This window comes from Brienomyrus brachyistius, unplaced genomic scaffold (genome assembly GCF_023856365.1).
Source record: "Brienomyrus brachyistius isolate T26 unplaced genomic scaffold, BBRACH_0.4 scaffold115, whole genome shotgun sequence".
Lineage (NCBI taxonomy): Eukaryota > Metazoa > Chordata > Actinopteri > Osteoglossiformes > Mormyridae > Brienomyrus > Brienomyrus brachyistius.
Window position 1 is genome coordinate 336536 of NW_026042390.1, and position 17055 is coordinate 353590.

At 44.3% G+C, this 17055-nt stretch overlaps 1 protein-coding gene across 2 annotated transcripts in view; it reads left to right on the plus strand.

Annotated features, from left to right (window-relative positions):
* Positions 1-276: 276 nt before the first annotated feature.
* LOC125727738 (uncharacterized) overlaps positions 277-17055 on the plus strand; it is a 98459-nt gene continuing 81680 nt past the window's right edge. Inside the window, exons 1-2 of one of the 2 annotated variants that reach the window (XM_049004647.1) lie at positions 277-659; positions 1938-3057. In XM_049004647.1, the coding sequence (XP_048860604.1) occupies positions 548-659; positions 1938-2683 (858 nt within the window). In that variant the 5' untranslated portion in view covers positions 277-547 and the 3' untranslated portion in view covers positions 2684-3057. Of the gene's footprint in view, positions 660-1937; positions 3058-17055 lie in introns of those variants that run through there. The other variant, XM_049004650.1, reaches the window with a different exon arrangement.

Consider the following 17055-nt stretch of genomic DNA (forward strand, 5'->3'; position numbering starts at 1 on the left):
ACCCAACGCATTCCCAATTATCAAAAAACCCACTAACTGAATGGGTCGCGTAATTATCGCTATGAATTCTGGGAGTCTGTGCAACTTCAAGACCGCAGCTCTCGTGTTAATTATAACAAGGAAGGAATATTATTCTATATTTTTAATGGCGACCGAATGATTGATTGATATAATGTAGTGTTTCATTCTATATCCTGTTTTGATAAGATATCGACATTTCGTAAACATTCGATATACAATTAAACCATAATTGGTCCGTCTTGTTTCTTTGTCACAACTGTGTTGTGAGCGGATTTTCAGCGCTTATATGTTTTTAAACTTGTCTTAAAATTTTGTGGTACTTCTACGTTTCTGCGCTTTTGTAAATGTAGATCGTATGTTTCGTCATTTGATTAAAGCGTTTGAAGACTTTGCAGCGCGCTGACACCAATCGGCCACCGTAGCTTAGCAACCGAATCATAACAATTCTTTTCCGTTTAGAGTTTTCATTTGAACATTTAAAGCAGCTCAGACTTGCAGTTTATCAGCAAGAGAGAAGACGCGAAAGATGTCCATCGTGAAAACCACCGTGAATCTCCAGAGGATTGACTGGCTGCTGCCGAAAGGTGCAGTCAGTGTGCGGATCGCCCCGGAATACATCCCCGGTCCAGTTGGCCGAGGTAAGGATGGCAAAATGATGCCCAGACTAACTCAGCACTTAAAGAGTTAAAGTCAGAATATGCTTGACTAGTCTTCTTGAATCTTCTGTTCTATTATCTTGTTTTAGAAGTACATGTCTAAATAATAAAGTAGTTCACCTTTAGCTTTAATATACGGGAGTCTTTTTGCATGTCTACTGCATTATATAATGAAATCAGTAAAATCTGTGGCTGTGCTGTGTTTAAACATCAGAGAAAATCATCATGAAGTGGTAAAGTAACAGCTGAATATGTCCTAATATACGGTGTTTCCCCGAAAATAAGACAGGGTCTTATATTAATTTTTGCTCCAAATGACGCGTTACGGCTTATATTAAGGTAGTATTTTCCCAAGTATAACATGCTACAGTATATTTACCGGTATTCATGAAAAAAATCCACATTTATTCAAACACAGACATCATGTCATCTTCTAACAGTATCTTTCCATGTAAACAATTTGACGGTGAATTTATTCATGAACAAAATTCTGCTGTATACTGCATATGTTTATTCAGATATAGTCGTAATGTCATGTTCTTCTGGAACATCATCGTAAATCTCCAAGTTCCAAATTCCGTCCTGAATATCTCGCAACTCAATTTCCTGTAGAACCAGTGTCCCCAATCTCTCATGTTTAGCAATAACTCTGTCCTTAAATGAGCGCCTCTTGTCCATGTAGCCTTCTCGTAGTATAACCGCATCTCATTCTAGTTACCGTACAATCCATGGGACAATAACTAGGGCTTATATTACGAGCTTCTTGAAAAATCATGTTAGGGCTTATTTGCGGGGAAACGCGGTAGTAATCAGAAAAAGCATAAATCTTAGTTTGGTACCTTGAGAGTGAATAAATAATGCAACTTATGGAAAGTGTAAGATATGTAAAGGATTTGACTTAATAGTCAGTTGTTGATGCCAGCATTTGGATTGAGTGGGCTGCTATATTTGATGCACATGAACCTTTCCAGTGTTGTTTTTCGCTGTTGTTCTGCGTATCAGGGAATCTGTGCACAAACTGGCTTGTTTTTATAGGTCAGGTTCCCCTGCTGAAACGCAGACGGCCCAAGTCAAGACCAGCGCATAAGTTTCCCAAGCGTGTGTTTCCTGTATCCAATAAAGACGGCAGAATTTTTCTTAGTGTGCAATACCGACTGCCAAGTGTGATATCTGTGATGGTTGTGATGTAGTGTTGTTGTACAGTGACATAATGTTTCATTTAAATTAAATATGCTGTCCCCTGTCTTTATAATCCCAAAGGACAAACCAGTTCCAGTGATGCTGGCCGTCGGAAGAAGTGCCGCACCAGGCCGCCGGCAGCCAGCTCCCTGACCACGTCTGCCTCTCCTGGATCTGCTGCCATCCCGGTGGCAACCAGCAGGGGTCAGCAGGGCACAGGCCGCCGTAGAAATACGGCGGGAGGCCGGTCAGGGCGAAGAAGGAGGTATGACCAACAGAAGGGGTTAGAGCCTAAGCCCAGCTCACCAACCTTCTCCTCCTCTTCATTTTTATTTCCGTCTTCAGCCCCCTCCCCTTTTGTTTCATCCCCATTTCTTTTTATGGGCTCCTCTGTTTTATCCCCACACTTAGTCACACCTGTTAGCCCAGCTCCACATCCATATTCAGCTCCAGGCCTGGTTCATCTGACCCATCTGCTTCAGGCTCCAGCACAGGCTGTAGCCGCCTCATCTAACCTGGAAAAATTCTATTGGTTGTATAACTATTATGTAACCAAGTACTCTAAAATGACCTATGACGCCAAGTGCTTTACTGAGTACTGGTGTCAGGAGTTTTGGAACAGACATTTAAATGAAATTAACTTAGCGAAACAGGGGAAGAATGAGGATAATGAGGGTACTCATTCAACCAAGAGGCGTAGGATTGATGAAGATGAGTTCATCTTTCCTATTGATGCACTGGAGCAGCTAAGTACCATGCCCAGTGCTCAGGAGATGGGTGTGGAGATGGGCTATCAGTCAGATGCACATAGCTACATTTCCCTGTAGATTCAGCACATAATTACACGAGAGTTGTCATACATACTTAGGATAAGATAAAATTAGGATATGTTACCATGTAGTTCTATAACATAAGGTACTATAGGATAAGATTAAGATAGGATAAGGTTAAGATTGTATAGAATAAGATTAAGATAGTCTTAACTTGTATGCCATTTTATGTTTTACAAAGACATGATAAATTACCATAGGTTTAGGATAAGATTATATAAGATAGGATTGCATAGCATAAGATAAGAAAGATAGGATAAGATAACATAGAATAAAATTAAGATTGTACAACATAGGATTAGATTAATTATAAATAAAGCAGTCCTCCTTAGAGGGGGGGTGGTGGAGGGAATATTTAAGAAATAAAAATAGAATTAATTAAGATAAGGTTAAGATAAGCTTGTATAACATAGGATTAGATTAATTGTAAATAAAGCAGTCCTCCTTAGAGGGGGGGTGGTGGAGGGAATATTTAAGAAATAAAAAATAGGATTAGTTAACATAAGGTTAAGATAAGATTGTATAACATAGGATTAGATTAATTATAAATAAAGCAGTCCTCCTCAGAGGGGGGGTGGTGGAGGGAATATTTAAGAAATAAAAATAGGATTAATTAAGATAAGGTTAAGATAAGATTGTATAACATAGGATTAGATTAATTGTAAATAAAGCAGTTCTCCTTAGAGGGGGGGTGGTGGAGGGAATATTTAAGAAATAAAAATAGGATTAGTTAACATAAGGTTAAGATAAGATTGTATAACATAGGATTAGATTAATTATAAATAAAGCAGTCCTCCTTAGAGGGGGGGTGGTGGAGGGAATATTTAAGAAATAAAAATAGGATCAGTTAACATAAGGTTAAGATTAGATTGTATAACATAGGGCTACAGTGAAGAAATCAAAAATTTCAAGGCAGCATGAAGGTAACGCACAATCAGGGATGTGCAATTTCTGAGGCATGTATTCAAAAAAAGTATTTTAATTGTGTTTTATGATTCATATTTGACTTAGTTCATGAAATAAAATGTTTTTTTCTACAGACTTTGATCAGTGTTTTTGTATTTTGTAAAATACGAGAAATACTGTATGCATGGTAATGTCAGGTGTGCAAAATGTTTGTGCTAACAAAGGACACAGAGCCCCTAGAAGGGCACAGAGCCAGGCTGAGCACCGCAGCGCTATCCAGCCCATGGCTGCCGATGGTCACATTCCACCAGAACCCCCCAACACTAACTCCCCAGGGAACTTCCAAGCAGCAGAGCAGATTCCAACAACCGAGGATCAAAGGAAAAGAAAAGATACTGGCAGGAAGAAGATGATCTTGTGGCCAAAGGTTAAAAATGTAGAAGTTTGGAGAACAAATGTGTTACAAATGAAATATTATTTGAAATGTGCTACAGCTTAATCATTCTATCATACATCTATCCATCCATTTTCCAAACCGCTAATCCTACTGGGTCACGGGGGGTCCGGAGCCTATCCCGGAAGCAATGGGCACAAGGCAGGGAACAACCCAGGAAGGGAGGGCCAGCCCATCGCAGGGCATACTCACACACCATTCACACCTACAGGCAATTTTTTAGCAACTCCAATTAGCCTCAGCATGTTTTTGGACTGTGGGGGGAAACCGGCATACCCGGAGGAAACCCCACGACGACATGGGGAGAACATGCAAACTCCACACACATGTAACCCAGGCGGAGACTCGAACCTGGGTCCCAGAGGTGTGAGGCAACAGTGCTAACCACTGCACCACCATGCCGGCCCAAAAATTTAAACAAATTCATTTTAAAAAACTTTAGTCTCAGAGCCAATTACCATTTGCCCACAAATATTTCAATTATTATTGTTTATGATTATAAATGCCGAATACATTCCTGGAGCCTTCGATTTAGCATACACAGTGCCCTCTACAGGATTCTGTCGAAACAGCATCTCTCAACCTCGTTCACAAGATTTGTGTCTTTTTCACAAAACGTTTTTCTTTGTAAATCCCAAAATCTTCCTATAAATGTATGTATGAATGCTTCTCGTCTTTTTCAGTCACACGAAGCCTTTATAAATGAGCTCCCCGATTAATCTGTTTACATGAAAACATCTTAATTGCGTTAAGGCATGTAAACGTAGCCACCTAACGAAAGGTAACCACGTGACTTAGCAGACTGCATGTTCCTCATCTCCTCTGTATGGACCATAGAGCTGTGTGTCGGAGAGTCTGACAACACGCTACGTTTCAAGATACAGGCATTACAATTCAGTGCGCTGCTCTATTTTGCCAACACATGGCATATAGAGAGCACACCACCAAATGGATGAAATCTGAGTAAAAACATTTGATTTTTAACGCAATCAGAATAAAGGGGTCTGCATTTATCACTGTCCCTGTAACAATCCAGCATCGTAGCACGAGAGCTATTTCGGATTCAGCCAACGAATAACGTTGCTAGTCAGCAGCCTTGTGCAAGCTACTGAAAATTACTAATTACCAATTACTGCATATAAAAGTAATTATAATAAGGGTGGGATTCGACCGTGTGTCTGCCTGGGGGGTCGCCGGCCAGGATCGCCAGCAGTTTGGACGTGTGGTTGGTGTGGCAACGCGCTGCATCAGCGTCTGCTCCCTCTGCCTGACCTGCCCTGTATAATTACATAATCAAGGAAAATAACAGTGGGCTAAAGGTTGCATAGTGATCACATTAACATCGCGTCGATGTTGAAATACATGGTGCAAACAAAAGTAGTGGAATTACACTGACGAGTTACTACCAACACTGCTAGGCAGCTAGGTTTGCTAATGCTAACGTTAGCAGCGCACCCATATGCTACTTCCTCTCGCAAGATAAGGCAGCGTTACTGTCACTGTAAATACAATGAGATCTCTTTGGAGCAAGCCTGTCGATACCATGTTAAGTGTAAAACCACAAGTAAAATACCTAGAAAAATAATAGAAATATAGATGGTGCTGAACCATGGTGAACAGTGGAGCCATAACAGAGGCTGTGCGTTGTGTTCAGTCACCTTTCACTGTAAATCACACATGGCTTCACAATCTTTTGTGTCTGCTCTGAATCCCTCAGGGCTGGAGTGAAAACTCCATTCACACTAACATGGTGCCAAGGGGTATTGGGTAGTCATGATTCTATCCTTTTTGGATGCAATTTGTTTTACTGATTTAAATAAGTTTTAAAAAATTTCAAAATATAAGGATAGCTCATTGTATCCAAAGGGATGTGCCAAGCTTGCAGTGTTGATATGCTGCCACCTTCTGGGAAAACGATGAACTGATTTTCAGATTAAGAACATGTATGGTTTTCTGGTATCAGGTGAGAACCGTTCATACTGCGAACCTATGCTTATGGGTTAGGGTTAAGCTTGGGTCTAGAGCTCAGGGTACTTCCAGGCTTGGAGGCCAAGGGTAAGGTCTCTCTTTCCCCATGTAAGCATTGAATGATGATCCAGCACCAGGGCTTGGGTAAGTCACCACGAGTTGGGAGCCTCATTCCCCAGGTAAAGGATGAACGATGTCCATCCAGCCCGGGGATTCTGGTGAACCTCTCCTTACGCTGGAAGCCTCCTCCCTCAGGTAAGGGTTTAAGAATCTCGTGGTACTTCCATTGAGCCTTGGGGTTCTGGAGAAAAATCCCAGGGCCATCTAACTGTAGCAGTGTGGAATTTTGCGGGTAGGACTTGTTGATTATTTCCGGTAAGTGTGTTGGCGTTTCCCGGTCCGGTAACTCCCCTTCCGCACCGCAGTGGTCTGCCGTGGTACGCTGGCATGCTGGCTGAGGTTCACACTTATTCTGTGTCTTGGTGGGAGGTTTTGCTGTTTTAATTAGCATTAATCCTCTGCTTGATTTAAATGGCTAATGGTAATATTTTATATTGCAGTGTTTCTCTGGTGTCTGTGTTGCAGCTCCAGTGGTTGCAAGTTATTCTGGTGACTAGGCCTATAGCTACTTGTCAGTTGCTTTACTTGATGTGTTTTAATTGTAGTTACGGTTGTTGCCAGGATTACAGTTTCAGTTGCTCGTCAGCTTCAGTTTATGCCTCTTCCAGCAGATTTGTCAGACAATAATAGTTTGAACCTGCACTGTGGCTGCTGTGTTTCCTACGTCAGTTTTTCTTTTCCATCAGTCTTGTCTTGTCCTCAGTCGGTCCGATGTCGCCCAACAACTGCTGCTTGAAGCTCCTGATCCTCGGTGGGACATCGGCGATGTGCTGGGAGCCTTAGAACGCGCTAAGGATCGTCGCACCTTTTCCTGCATTTGGAGCTGTTTCATTCCCTAGTTCTGCGACTTAACAGACTTTGGGCCGCCCTTTCTTTCTGTATGGGACTGATACAGAGGGATAGCCTGTATTCTGCTACTCATTGTTTGCACTCTTCATAGTTTTCAACACTCAGATTCTTGGTTAGATTGGGGTATTTTCTGGGAGACTGTGAGCAGTGGCTGCCTCGATTGATCTGGCTGACTAAGATTTGATTGGTCTGGGGTGTTGGTGTTCACACTTTCACCTTGTGCAGTATATTTGTGTGGGGATCAGTGTGGTGGAGCACAGGTGTGTGTGTGCGTGTGTGTGTGTGTGTGTGTGTGTGTGTATGTGTGTGTGTGTGTTAGTTTAAGGGACTCTATTCCCCATTTTGATCAACTTCCCCGGACACCTGTCTCCTGCTTGAGTTTAGTCAGCCAGTGGCCAAAGGCTGGTTGCTGGTTTATTTTTTAAGGTTGTTGATGCTAAAGCGCTTGTCTTGTTTCTTTGTTTTATATTTTCAACAAACTGTTAATAGTACAAACACATCTCTAGCTCCATTCGGTAAATGAACTTGTCTGCTCTTAATTTAGAGTAATTTTTCCTGTGGTGAAATTCCCCAGGTGATGTAGTCGTGTCCTTGTACTACTGACCGCTCTCTGCCACAAACACTTTACCCTAAACCTAAGCCTAATCCTAACCCTAACCATAGCCCCAAACGTCATGTCCTGCCACCTCCCTGACGTGGCTCTAATAAGCCATGCCTGCTGCTCGTTGGTCTCGCGTCTCGTTCCATCCCTCATGTTAAACACTGCCAGCTACTTCCAGTCTGTTCCCTTGTTATTCCTGTATAAGTGCTTCCTGGCCCTGTGTTCCCCATTGATGTGGTGCCCTCCATGTTGCCCGTTCCCTAGCTTCACATCTTGATCCCAGTAAATCCCAGTTTATTGTCTGACACCTGCTCCCAGAGTCGTTCATTCTGGCACCCAACAGACTGACGGAACTCGACAAGCCCCAGTAGATTCCCCAGGTCCCTACAGCCGATCACTGCTGCTTGTGTCAAGCATACCTAATGTCGCTGGTTCAGGCCGCAGTACATCTTTCCCCAGAGAGAATGACCCATCTCTGACAGAGGCCATAGCCGCCCTCTCCCCGGACTCCCAAGTGGAGGGTGTGACAGCTATAGCAGAGATCCTCAGGGCCCTCTGGAATGGAGTGAGTGTGCTGAACCCCGCAGAGGTGGGGTGCTCTGGAGAAAAGGAGCCCGCCGTCTCCATGTCATTTGCCGTAGGGCGACCTGCGTCCTCATTGTCACTTGAAGTCTGACAACATGATGCTTCTCTGGGATTTACTGTGGTCCTCCTGCTCGTTGTGGATGTGACTGCTGGCTCCCCAAAGCTCTCCGACACAGAAGAACAGGCTTCACTCCTAGTTCTAGGTTGTCAGAGTGCTGGACCACAGTAGAGGTCGGACATTGCTTCAACATGGTTTTATTGGAAGTCTGCACACAATACAGATGTTTCCTACTGTCCTTCGTTCCAATTAAATGTGGAAACGTTTTGTCAGCTGGCTGGACAAGACCCTACTGCCTCTTTTAATAGTACACATAGTAGTGAGCAGTGGTGACGTAATGGTTAGGGAAGCGCACTCGTGATTGAAAGACACTGCATCTACAGCATCTGGCCCAGGAGAGCCAGCCGCTGCAGTCGTTACATCCGCACTTAAGGCTCCCGGCCCAGAGGGCCGCTCAGGCCGCACCCACAGTGTCCAACACAGGTGAGGCCTTGGTTGCCTCTAGGCTTCTCATAGAATCTGACACGGTTCCCTGGTAACCAGCCGACACCTGCCACACTGCTCCATAATGTCCGGCCAGCATCCACCTCTCTGTCCCCTGATGCCTGGCCAGCACCCACCTCAATGTCCCCAGACGTCCAGCCGGCGCCGACCTCATCTCCTGACGGCCTGCTGGTGCCCACTTTCTATCCTGATGTCCCATGGGCACATGCCTGCAGGCTGCCACCAGCCCAGAGAAGATGGATCCAGAGGATGTCCTGCTGGACTGCCCTGGGTCCTGATACGTGGGTCCCTCCTTCATCCCAGACTCCGGTTACTCTGGTCCCAGTTTCTGGTCACCAGTATCAACAGGAGTCCAAGAAAGCAGCAGGCAGAATGTCTGTCTCCCAAAGAGGGTTTGCCAGTCTCTGCTCTTGCCCTGTATGTCCCTTGTCATCTTCCTGTTCCTGTCCTGTTGTCTCCTTGCTGCCCTACTGCTCTGCGGTTCTCTCATCACCTCCCAACCCCTCATGTCCTCCGGCCCTGCTGGCCCTCCCAGACCCTCTGGTCCTGTGATTCGGCGGAGTTCAGCCTCACCTGGAAAGGACCCTAGGAGGGTCCCCAGCCCCGAGTCTTTGCCTGTCTTCCCTGGATGCCCCATCTCTCCTTGTCTTGTGCATCCTGTGCCCCAGTTCTTGTTGACCCTCCACCTGTCCGTCCTGTTTTGGGGTCTGACAGGACTGCTGTACCTGTGGTTCCTAGCTTTTCCTTTATCCGCTCCATGTCCTTAGTGATGTCCTGCAACTGCTCTTATGTCTGGTGTTGCTGTCTGTCTAGTGTTCTGTCTAGTCTTGTCTGGTCTTGTCCTGTCTACCATCTGTTCTGTCGTCCCCTGTCTAGTCCAGAGTCCAGTCTGGTTCCATCCCTGTTATCTAACCCCCTTTGGACTTCATGGCCGGAGCGCATGCTTTTGGTGGGTTGGGGGGGGGGGGGTACTGTCACATTAAGCAATGCCATTTTTATCCACTATGCCTGTCCATTTATGTGTCAACGCATGTTCTGACCATCCATGCTCTCTGCCTCCCCACATTTCCAGGTGCTGCCCGGGGGGGGCACCATCTGAGCTGGAGTCCTGGTTCTGTCCCATGGAGGGGTGACACTGCGAATTGGACCTGCTAACTGTGTCATCCTGGGTGCAGCCTTGAGTGTCACCCTACACAGGCCAGCGTGGAGAACAGGCTTATTGACAGACTTTAATCACACCTCACACCTGGTCTTTAGCAAGCAGCTCCACTCTTTTCTGTTCTCAGTAATATTAGTCTGCCCGGGGGGGGGGGTTGGGCAGCCAGTTGTCCATGGACCCCCAGAGGTCTTTTTTTCTCCTTACTTGGGGTTTTTTGGTTCCTCTCCTCCGTTGTCATCTGGCTTTCTTTATTTAATATCTTTCTTTCCTTTTTCCCGTTGTGTATCACTGTCTTTAATGATGTTGTAATGTATGACTACACATCTATGTAAAGTGCCTTGGGACGACTCTGTGATGCGCTATATAAAAATGTAATTAAATGTCCCGCCTCCTCCCTGACGTGGCTCTAACAGGCCATGTTTGCTGCTTGTTGGTCTCACGTCTCGTTCCAGCCCTCGTGTTAAACACTCCCAGCTGTCTCCAGTCTCTTCCATCATTAGTCCTCCATTTAAGTGCTTCCTGGTCCTGTGTTCCCCAGTTCGATCACTGATGTTGTGCCTTACTTGTTGCCGGTTCCATAGCCTCCCATCCTGATCCCAGTAAGTCCCTGTTTGTTGTCTGAGAAACACCTGCTGCATGAGTCTTTCATCCCGGTGATCACGACACCAACCACCAGTGATGTCTGTGGAGCCCAGAAATACCAGCCTAGCTGCACTAGTGCCCAGGCAGCACCTTGACAGCGGCATGTTTGCATTGTTATATTTGCCTCACTTGTTCACCACTTTCAGCAACAGTATCTGCTATGTACTAGAACTGTAATCATATGTGAGTGAGTCTGTCTGCTTTGAAGGAGCAGAGATCCCAGCTCCTTACTGTAGGTACAGGGCACAGAAACGGGTAAATCCTGTAAGGTAACATTCTTACAGTCAGCATAGATTCCAACACGGTTCTGGAATATGAAGTTCATAGTCAGTCATCATTTTGTAGCATTAAAATATAAATTTTACATTAATCCTAACAGTATGTGTGATTGTGGGGGGGTGTGGGGTCTCGGGGTGTAACCTCTGTCTCTTGGCTTGTTTCCTGTCCCTCCTGCTGTATGTGTGAAGTCTGCATGTTCTTCCAATGTGGGCTTTCTCCTCCTACTTTGGAGAACATGAAACTGCGATCAGCCGATTGGAATCTCTAAGCTGCCCTTAGTGTGAGTCTGTATGTGTGAGTTTGTGCTCTGCTATAAACTAGTATCCTGTCCATTGTGTCCCCTGCCCTGTGCCACCTGGGACAGGCTCCAGGCTCCCCACCCCCCCGTACAGGATAAGCAGTAATGCAGGACGGCTCCACACTGTTCCAAAGAAATGGCGCTCCAGCTCCCTTCAGGACTTCAGACCAGCTGCTCTCACTTCACACCTCCAGGCTTGTGGGTGTGGTTCCCACTCCTGGTTCTGCATGTACAGCTTGCATGTTCTCCCCGTGTTCCTGTGGGTTCCCTCAGGTTTCCTCATGCTGTCGAAGATCATGCAGTTTGGTGAATTAGTGTCTCTTGATTGTCCTCAGCATGTGAGTGAGTGTTTGCCCTGTGATGGACTGGCATCCCATCCAGGGTGTCTCTGCCTTGTGCCCTGTGCTTCCTGTGATGTGTGTGTCCCATAACCCTGTACTGTGGTTATTGGAATTTGTTGGATACTTTTTTGATATATGATCTTTCTGTTCCTGGGGATGGCTGAAGCTGGTCCATTAACTTTTGGCTTAAATATAAGAGTAGTGTTCAATGAATATCTAGAATAAATTTTCATTATTAGAGTATGGAATTATTTTGGATGATTAAAATGATCACTCTGAACTTGACTGTCCTTCCTAACATAAATACACTCCCTGCACAAACACACAGAAAGAAAAGGAAGAGATGACATATATTTTCTTGAATATTGTATATAGAATAATGTAAAAAAACAAAACTGTGCATTGACAGTACTTGTCAAAGCTTGTTCTGTCTAATCCTGACACAGTCTGTCTATAACTGCACATCCCTGCATGTTTCACCTGAAACCACATGATCCCAAACGTGATTCTAAACCGACACAGAAATTCATTCTCAGTAGATCTGCTCTCTTATACCTTTATACATAATTTCTATCTACTGTACAAAATCAAAGAGTAGGATTATAGTTTGTTTACAGAAAAACAATGTCAGTAACTGTTATTCTCATAAAAGATAAATAAATGTTCGCTTTGGGTACAGTTTGTATAATGTACTATTTTGTTCATAAACTGCAGCTCCACTGTTTGCCCAGTCTGCTCTTCTCAGTCTGGTCTCAGTCCAAAACCACACCTGCTGCAGTCTGAGAAGCAGGAAGTTCCTCCCACTGTCACACACAGACGACTGTGAGAGAAAATGAGACTGAATCCTATCAGTGTTCGTGGTAAAATGGCAGAAGCCAGAGTTGCAGTGGATGTAAACAAGTTCAGCTGTGCAATATGTCTGGATCTACTAAAGGATCCAGTGGCTATTCCCTGTGGACACAGTTACTGTATGAGCTGCATTAAGAGCTGCTGGGATCAGGAAGATCATGTTGGAGTTTACAGCTGCCCCCAGTGCAGACAGACCTTCATACCCAGACCTGTTCTGGGCAGAAACACCATGCTGGCTGAAGTGGTGGAGAAACTGAAGAAGACTGGACTACAAGCAGCTACTCCTGCTGACCAGTATGCTGGACCTGGAGATGTGGAGTGTGACGTCTGAACTGGGAGAAAACACAAAGCTGTCAAGTCCTGCCTGGTGTGTCTGGCCTCTTACTGTGAAACTGACCTGCAGCTTCACAATAAACTCCACCATGCAAAACAGCACAAGCTCACTGCAGCCACCGGATAAAACTCACACTGTTCCATTGGGACTGGTGTGGTGCTGAGGTGTCACCCACTGTACGGCTGCACTCAGGTTCTCATCCCTGAGGTGGTTCGTCGTGTGGTGGGTGCAGTAAGGCACTGTACTCAGTGTGTGCTCCTTACCTCCGTACCTTACCTTACCTTACCTTACCTTACCTACATCAACACAGTACAAATGTACATGTTATAAAAGGTCTTTCGGTACTAAGATGTACGTAGATTAATACTTTTCTATTCAAGGTTAAAGGGTTCAGCCTTTAATGCATTGTGTTGGTTGCCATAGGATAATATTTTGGCTTTCAATGATAACCAGTGAAGCTCAAAATTTATGAAAATATTAACAAAGAGGTTCATTGTTTTGTCTGATATGCTGAATTATGTCTGACTTGGAACAAATGAAGTAAAAGTAGTCAGGGCTGGAGTGGGACTGAATATCTAACCAGGAATTCAAGCCCCCGGACAGCCCAATATAAAACTATATAAACAATTACACTGTTATTATATGTTTCTATTCACACATTCATTTGCTTGGCTACTGAACACACATTCTTACCTACATGCTTTAATTTCACCTTCATGTCATTTTTACCTGCACATTTCACTAATATTAATAACGCGTGGAGCAGCTTTGACATAAATAATGAAGCTTCGTCTCAGTGCCTGTCCTTGTGTCTCTTCCCCGTGTGGCCAGCAGCCATCGCTGTCCATCCCCTTTGTCCTCTCATCGTCTTTGGCCCTAGTGTGTTCTTCCTTTTCCCCACATGGCTGCATTTGGCTCATTGGGATGAGTGTGTGACACAGAGGCTGGGACCAGCTGGTTATGGGTTTGAGGCAGGTCAGGAACCAACCACACCTCTTTTATTTAATTATTGCTTTTCTATTCTTCCCAGTGTTTGTTAGTTCTCTGTTCTGCTTGTGCCTTGTTTTATTATGTTCCACATGTTTCTGTACTTTCTAAGTATTGAATTCCTTGTGTGTGTTTCTTACTTTCAGTGTTTGTGGGAGTTTTCCTAGTCTTGTGTTCATTAATATAAGTTACTGCACTTGTTGCCTGTTTTCCCTGCACTGTTGTTATTGGTTAATTGTCTTATATGTCACATCTGCTTCTTTGTTAGTTCGGTACAGCAGCCTGAGCATTAGAACAGAAACCTGCAGTTTTATATCTTGGACCCAGCAGTGTGGCCAGTGTCATTATGCTATGTGAGCTCTGTCTTCAGAGTGACCAATGCAGCTACAACTGGCTCTCCTTGATCATGTGATCATCGCAGCATTGAATAGGTGATATTCCAGCTGGTTTCCACTTCTGTAATCATTCTCAGAGTGGGTCTGCCCATCTGCTGCTGGATTTGACAAAGCCTTTCTCTAGCAGTTGTACTGGTTCTGAAGTAGGTCACACAGAATCTGTCTTACCTTGGATCTGATATCCTCAGGTCCTTGTGTCTGTTCTATGTTCTTCTTCACAGCCAAATTCAATGCATGTACAATGCAGGTTGTGTGTCTGACACAGGCAATCACATTTTGTGCAGCGTCAGTGTGAGCCATCGGACTTTATTCTGTATTCCCCACTCCTCCATCAGGCTGCCTCGACTGCAGCCATGTTTTCTGCAGAATGAGACTTTGGGAATTTTCCTGCTCCCAATAATAAGGTCGACAGCTCAGTCTTATCATTTATAAAATGGCATTTGACTGCTAAATAAGCTTCCATATGTATGAATGTCCACATGTCAGATGTTAGTCTTACTGCTTTGGCCTTTCTCACCTCTTCCTTTGTCTCTTTTTCTATCTTAAATGTTTCTGTCACCAAACCCTTTCATGTTTGCCTGGATGGGAGAATGTAGGTTGGATCCAGGATCCCCACAACCTCCCTAAATCCTGCGTTATCCACTATGGTGAAGGGTTGTGCATATTGACCAAAGCCTCATCAATCATTTGTTTCTTGGTCTCTATACTGGGAAAATTATACAGATTATTGGGTAATACCCTCACCCAAATCTGATATTATGTATTCATACAATTATTATTATTATTCATACAATTATTATTATTAAATTAATTATTGAAAATGAATTATTATTAAATTATTATGATGATTAAAACTTACGCTGCAGTGTGTGTGTACGCCGAAATATGTGCTGTACAACAGGTTTGAAACCGGTAATGAGGATTGTGCCACATTTTCAGTTTCCAAAGCAGTCACATGGTTGAGTGCAGAATGAAGCTTCAGATGACCATGGTCACGTGTTCAGGGTGGAACGAAGGAAACTGAAGCTGTGCTTCAGAATGTAGTGAATCGCTTTTTTATTGTCAAGCTTAACATCACTAGCTGCCCCATTCCCTCTGTTAGTCTACGTGTCATTTTCTTAGCTACTTTTTCCCTGGTGAGTTTTGACCCCTTATTGTTCCTTTATTGTGTGTCTTTCCAGTTTGGTTCAGTCTCCTTAAATTCCTTTGTCTTGGAGCTTTTAAGTGGATCCTCACCTTGTTTCCCTGCCTGCACCAGGCTGCGCCCCAACATGCACATTAAATATATGATATGTTCAAATTCTGAAGAATCTTTAATGTATCCCATTTTACACATTTTCCTTTCTGAATTTGCGTGGAACATCAGTGATGCAGACTTTGACACAGTTTCCATATGAATGGGTCACAACAGTCCAATATTAAACCAACTTCCCAGCGGATTCAGAGTTTTTAGGGTTGCAGGAGAAAAGATGCATTATTGTTGTTCACAATGCAGTTTACTACACAGTGGCCCATTATCAACACACATGCGATCTGACATCAATCTAATAGGACGTCAGTTGAGTAGCCGGTCCTGCAGTGCAGCCCAGGACACATTCGCCTTCACATTGCTATAAGAATGTGGCCATATGCAGCCCAGACCACCTCCCAATGTGGTTTGAGTGATCGGATCTCAATGCATCTTCAATGCGTCCTGGGTAATTAGCGCTGTCCACTTGTGATTGGATCACCCAGGACGCATGTTAATACCAGGTGGAAACAGGACCAAAGGGTCTATGTCCATTGAATCCTACCTACAGTCAATAAATCATTAATGAATATCCATCCATCCATCCATCCATCCATCCATCCATCTCCTATCCGGTAATCCAGGTCAGGGTCAGGGGGAGTGCCTGGAGCCTTTCCCAGGCAGCATAGGGCCCAAGGCTGGGGTCCACCCTGGACAGGATGATAAATGAATGTAATCTCAGCTAATGAAACAAACTTGTTTTGTCGTCTTGTTTCCTATCTGTAGAAACAAATGGGTGAAACACAGAGGGAATTTCAGCAGAGAATTCAGATGAGAGAGAAGGAGCTGCAGGAGCTGAGAGAGGCTGTGGCCTCACTCACAGTGAGTATGAACCTGAGGAGAAGATAACAGCTGGCTTGTGATCATAATGAATCTTCTTTCAGATTCAACAGATTGCAGATTTACAGACTTGTGCGGATTAATCAAATTAATGCTGCTGTGGGTTATTCTGGGTCAGTGGGATAAAGTTGCTGGATTACAGAGTTTAACCAAGTGTTGCAGCAGTAGTAGCTTATTTATTTAAAAAATACCATAAAAGGCCCATTTGAGAAAAATGCAACTTTTCACAACCCAGCGTAATGCAAATAAACACTAAAAAAGTCACCTATTAAACTGAGACCTAATGGTGACAACCAACCTGCCCCATACAGCCACCAGTCTCTGCCAAATCCCTGCAGCTGACAGTGTATGAGCTTAATGAGCGATCATTTCCAATCAGTGCTGGATGGGTTTCAGTACCTGAGGCATCCAGCATGGTGTCGCTCCAAACCCCAGTCCTGTGCTGTTTTTATACCTCCTGTCGGCTCACATCTCTTTTGTACAATGAGGCTCTCTGGAGTCTCAAAAGGGGCCAATTGTAATTTACTGTCCTCTGCTCCCTGTGTCACCAACAGAGCTCAGCACAGTCAGCAGTGGAGGACAGCGAGAGGATCTTCACTGAGATGATCCGCTCCATTGAGAGAAGACGCTCTGAGGTGACAAAGCTGATCAGAGATCAGGAGAAGGCTGCAGTGAGTCAGGCTGAAGGAGACATGGACAGACTGAAGCAGGAGATCGATGAACTGAAGAGGAGACACTCTGAGCTGGAGCAGCTTTCACACACAGAAGATCACATCCATTTCCTCCAGGTAACAGAACAGCTACTTTGGCAATAAGAAAACCAGAGTATTCAAATGAATGCATATTGTCATTTGTATTTCAACTAGTCTGTCATTGGTCAGATGTTAAAGGTTCTGTTAATTAGATTGCAAT